At 40.4% G+C, this 3,870-nt stretch overlaps 2 protein-coding genes and 1 long non-coding RNA gene across 5 annotated transcripts in view; 1 reads left to right on the top strand and 2 right to left on the bottom strand.

Moving 5' to 3' along the window:
- Positions 1-771: 771 nt before the first annotated feature.
- LOC104818439 lies at positions 772-1,962 on the bottom strand. The gene is made up of 3 exons (XM_010548036.1): positions 1,844-1,962; positions 1,448-1,565; positions 772-1,379 (listed from the first exon to the last, which is right to left on the bottom strand). Exons 1-3 carry the CDS (start codon positions 1,960-1,962, stop codon positions 1,122-1,124), a joined length of 495 nt encoding a protein of 164 aa, XP_010546338.1. The 3' UTR covers positions 772-1,121.
- A 90-nt stretch (positions 1,963-2,052) lies between these two features.
- On the top strand, positions 2,053-3,114 carry LOC104818440. 2 transcript variants are annotated; one of them, XR_772681.1, is made up of 3 exons: positions 2,053-2,402; positions 2,493-2,866; positions 3,023-3,114. It is a non-coding gene; the product is annotated as an uncharacterized LOC104818440 (long non-coding RNA). The 2 variants fall into 2 exon arrangements; XR_772682.1 differs by having other exon boundaries at positions 2,057-2,402; positions 2,512-2,866.
- Positions 2,656-3,870, bottom strand: part of LOC104818441 (potassium transporter 7) — a 4,640-nt gene continuing 3,425 nt past the window's right edge. Inside the window, exons 10-11 of one of the 2 annotated variants that reach the window (XM_010548037.2) lie at positions 3,442-3,870; positions 2,656-3,335 (exon numbers count right to left, since the gene is read on the bottom strand). In XM_010548037.2, coding sequence (XP_010546339.1) covers positions 2,813-3,335; positions 3,442-3,870 — 952 coding nt within the window. In that variant the 3' untranslated portion in view covers positions 2,656-2,812. The remainder of the gene's footprint in view (positions 3,336-3,441) is intronic. The other variant, XM_010548038.2, reaches the window with a different exon arrangement.

The raw sequence follows: 3,870 nt of genomic DNA, 5'->3' as shown, positions 1-3,870 counted from the left end.
AGGGAAAGAAGCGGAGGAAGCTTCCACTTGGTGGAGATTTTGTTTTAAACAGTGAATGGCATAATATCATGCAATAAAATCATGACACGTGTCAAGCCGATGAAATGTCTAATCTTTTGTGAGAGAGTGTTAATATTCTCGTCGTACCATACAGATCACATTTTAGAAAGGTAATTAAAGATTAGCCTAACAATCAGTAGTTAAAAAATTAAATTATAAATTACGAACATAGGAAATGAAAACACAGAAATTATAAATTCATCGCACTTATACATGTATTTACTATAAACCATATAATATACGATTCATGTAGTTATTTTAATATACACACGACACGAGCAAGCAGTCTTTGTCTTCGGCATTTAACTCTTTGAACACGACTCGTGACACGTGTTTCCATCGTCAACCTATGGTTAAATCTATTTATGATTAGTCAATTGAAAATTGGTTTAAATATTTTCTATATAACTCACATGACCATGACTAATAATTTCTCAATGAATAAACAATGAAGGGATTAGTAATACTCATTAAAAAAAAGTGTATTATGACCATTTCATTTTATACTGTATATATAATATTTCCAAGCCATTTACTTACTATTTTACTGGATAATCAATTTAATTTAATAGTTATAATTTATAAAAAAAAAACAAAAAATTAAATCTAAACCCAATAAAAAATAAAAATTACTAAAAAAAATAAATATTTTTCTTCATCAAAATCAAAACTAAAAAAAACTTAACCAAAATAGAATTAAATCAGATCGAACAAAATGAAATAAATGGACGGATATAATTTTTTAAAACCGAAATAACTTATTTCGAATATAATATAATTGAATCGGAACAAGCCATGCACAAATTCCGAGCGGACAACTCAAAAGGGTGACGTGCACGTGTCCCTGCCACGTCAGAAAACCTTTATATATTGGACAAACCGACATACTAAGCTCCTGCATGGTTGACCACTCTCTAAAGTTTGACTTCACATGGCCACCGTCGGATCGTTTCCTTTCTTCTCAAGCAACGTCCGATCTGCAGAATATCAGATGTTGCTACAATCTCTTCATATGTATGAATTCTTACAGATCAATTGGTCCCGGAAAAAGGGCAGATGGATCATCTGAGAGACATTTTCTTGAAATGGTCCAAGAGAATCTCCTGGTTCCTGTGTCTGATTTCTTCTCCGATGGCTTGGAACCATGGGAGATCGGACAAAGAAGAAACGGGTTTCTTGAGAGTCACGTAAGCTTTCTTGTAGTTAGGTCTGGACACCAGCCGGTTGCCTCTTCTCTTCTTCTTCCCCTCCATGTTCAGTGTCCGTACCTTCTCCACTCCGATTCCGTACATGCCTTCCATAAAGTTCTTGATCTCCAGCTGTTCTTTTCAGCATTAGAGAGCATAAACAGACAAAACACATTGGATATGTACTTTAAAAAAAAAACCTTTGTGACAGATGGGATGGTTCTGAAAGAGATCTCCTTGATGTTGTCTGAAGAAGATGGAATCAGAAGCTTCAAGGACCCATCAAAGAGCTTGCTTCCCATCTCCTCGCAAATCTCACTATAATCATATATAATCGTCAACATCACGCCACATCCAAATAATTTCCCAAATGGGTATACTACAAAACTCTCAAATAAGATGAGCCATGGTTATGGTTCAGTGTTTCAGAATAGCATGAACCAGAAATCTGTCGCACGGGCTCTGTCCAACGAAATTATCCGTCGGATTTTTCAGAAATATGAATCAAAACTCAGATTTTTCAAAAGATCCGATCAAAGAAATCAGATTATTGAATCAATAATAAGGGAAGAAAGGAGACAGGAGAGTTTGTTCACCTGACGACAGCGACGGAGGTTGCAGAGACAGAGAGAGGCGGCGGGATTGTAAGGGTGGGGGATGTTGCTCGTCGTCTATAATGAAGTAACTGGAAAAAAGCCCAATGGGCTCGGCCCATTTAGTTATTTTACTTTTTTAAATTTTAAAATAATAATAAATTAAAAAAAGGCTGTAAATTTAATCTCCCTCTCTTCCTTCTCCGTAGCTTCTTCTCCCATGTCTCCAATGGAGTCCAAATCTCAAGGAAATTCGAATCGCTGACTCTCCTCACATCTTCTTCACCACTCTCTACGCGACGCCTTCTGCCTCAATCGGAACGGCTAATCTCGTTTGTAGATTCGTCAGATTTTACATCTGCGGACGGACGGAGGATGTTCGGAAAGTACATTACCGGCGGTGGTAATGGCGGAGGATCGGACAGTGAAGAGAACCGTGATCTGTCACCTGGTTGCATCGTTCTCAATTTTCGAGGTAAAATCTCGTGAGTTTGATAGAGGGCGTTCAATGGCTTTTTTCAACATACACGAAAACCGCAGGGGATGTGACTTTCTCTTTCAGGTGACCTTCTCGTTTTCCCTTATCCTCCCATGGAAAAAACCTTGATTTGATCATAGAATCCTTGAGATGATGATGATAATGATGATGCAGCCTCCTCATGTTTCATCAGTTTCAGTCCCATCCGAAAACAGAGACGGCAGCTATTCAGAAGAGAACGAGTCTTTGTCTGAACAGCAACAGTCAGTGTCTGACTGTCTGGTTCTTGTTTCTCTTAGAGGAGATGCACTCAAGATTTTGTTCTTTGGATGAACCATGGAAAAGAGGGTTACTATCATTCATTTCGACACAGGAAACAAGGTTTCAGAAGTGAAAGGAAACGAAAAAAGTTTCCTCCTTGATCGATCGATATGCCAAAACTCAGTATTCATAATGGCGATACCAAAAAAAAAGAAAAAAGGGGGGGGGATCTGTCAGACCATGTATGTCATACCGACCTGCATGAGATGCGAGTGAGGCACGTTCAGGTTAGCTATTCCTCTCCTGCAGTTCTTCCTCAGGAACGCGTAGAAGTAATTTATCACCAGCTTCTTTATGAACCATGATTCCTTCCTCGCTCTTATATCCCCATGGCCGAGCAGATATACCACGCCTGATTCTTTGGCTTTGTGTATGAACGACAGCTCCCTCTCCAGGCTCTGCTCCGATTCTGACGCCGTGGAATCCGAGGAGGATGTGTTGTTCGGTTCGAAGATGGGTTTGTTCATGTCTCTGTACTCGGACAGGAGAGAGACGCCGAGAGAGTACATGCTTCCGTTCGGGCCGATGAGAACCCTTGACCCCGCAAACTCTTCCTCTGAGTCCGAATCTTCGCCCCCACCGTCGCTCTCGAGCGAACGTTCTTGAGCTTCCCGTCGGATAAATTTCTCGAGGCTCTCGATCAGCATCTGCTCGAATGTTTGGTGGTTTTCCTTTCTTACATCCTTGTACCCATATCTGAAAGAGACGAGCAAAAACAAAACAAAAAACAACAGTATCATCTTTCTAATTGCAGAAAAAAGAAGAAGCTCTGGCAGTCGAGAAGAAGGAGAAGAAGCCTTACCGGGCAATGCAACGGAACAAGTGATAGCTTTTGGCACATACACGTCTGAAGAGGAACCGTTCATTCTGGGGGACGACTGGAACGGGAACATACTTTATGCACACGAAGATAACCATGGAATGGATTGCGGGAAGTGTGGCCAGAAAATGGCCGAATATCGCAGGCACTCCTTTCACTAACTCGTTGTACAGTAAACCGATACCGGGAGCTCTTATTGTACCGAGATTGCAACCGAGTTCTCGCATTAACTCCATCGATAGCTTCTGTTTGACTTCAGTTTCGTACTTGAGCTTTCTCCCGTAGTTCCAGATGTACATTATGCAAAACATGATTATGGCAAAAACCAATATTATCCAGCTTCCATCCCCAACACTTGCTAAAACCGACGAGAAAAAGATCAACTCCACTCCCAGGAAAATTAGCAGGAAT

This window comes from Tarenaya hassleriana, unplaced genomic scaffold (assembly GCF_000463585.1).
Source record: "Tarenaya hassleriana unplaced genomic scaffold, ASM46358v1 Cleome29, whole genome shotgun sequence".
NCBI classification, from domain to species: Eukaryota; Viridiplantae; Streptophyta; class Magnoliopsida; order Brassicales; family Cleomaceae; genus Tarenaya; species Tarenaya hassleriana.
Note: the sequence above shows the minus strand (reverse complement) of the source record. Positions and strands in the feature narration are given on the sequence as shown.

What these genes read in the sequence shown, in the direction of transcription:
- LOC104818439 (XM_010548036.1), bottom strand. Translation starts at nt 1,962, where the DNA reads ATGGGCCGAGCCCATTGGGCTTTTTTCCAGTTACTTCATTATAGACGA. An exon ending in ACCTCCGTCGCTGTCGTCAG is followed by an intron (nt 1,566 to 1,843) that starts GTGAACAAACTC and finishes ATATGATTATAG; the next exon opens with TGAGATTTGCGAGGAGATGG. An exon ending in CCATCCCATCTGTCACAAAG is followed by an intron (nt 1,380 to 1,447) that starts GTTTTTTTTTTA and finishes TGAAAAGAACAG; the next exon opens with CTGGAGATCAAGAACTTTAT.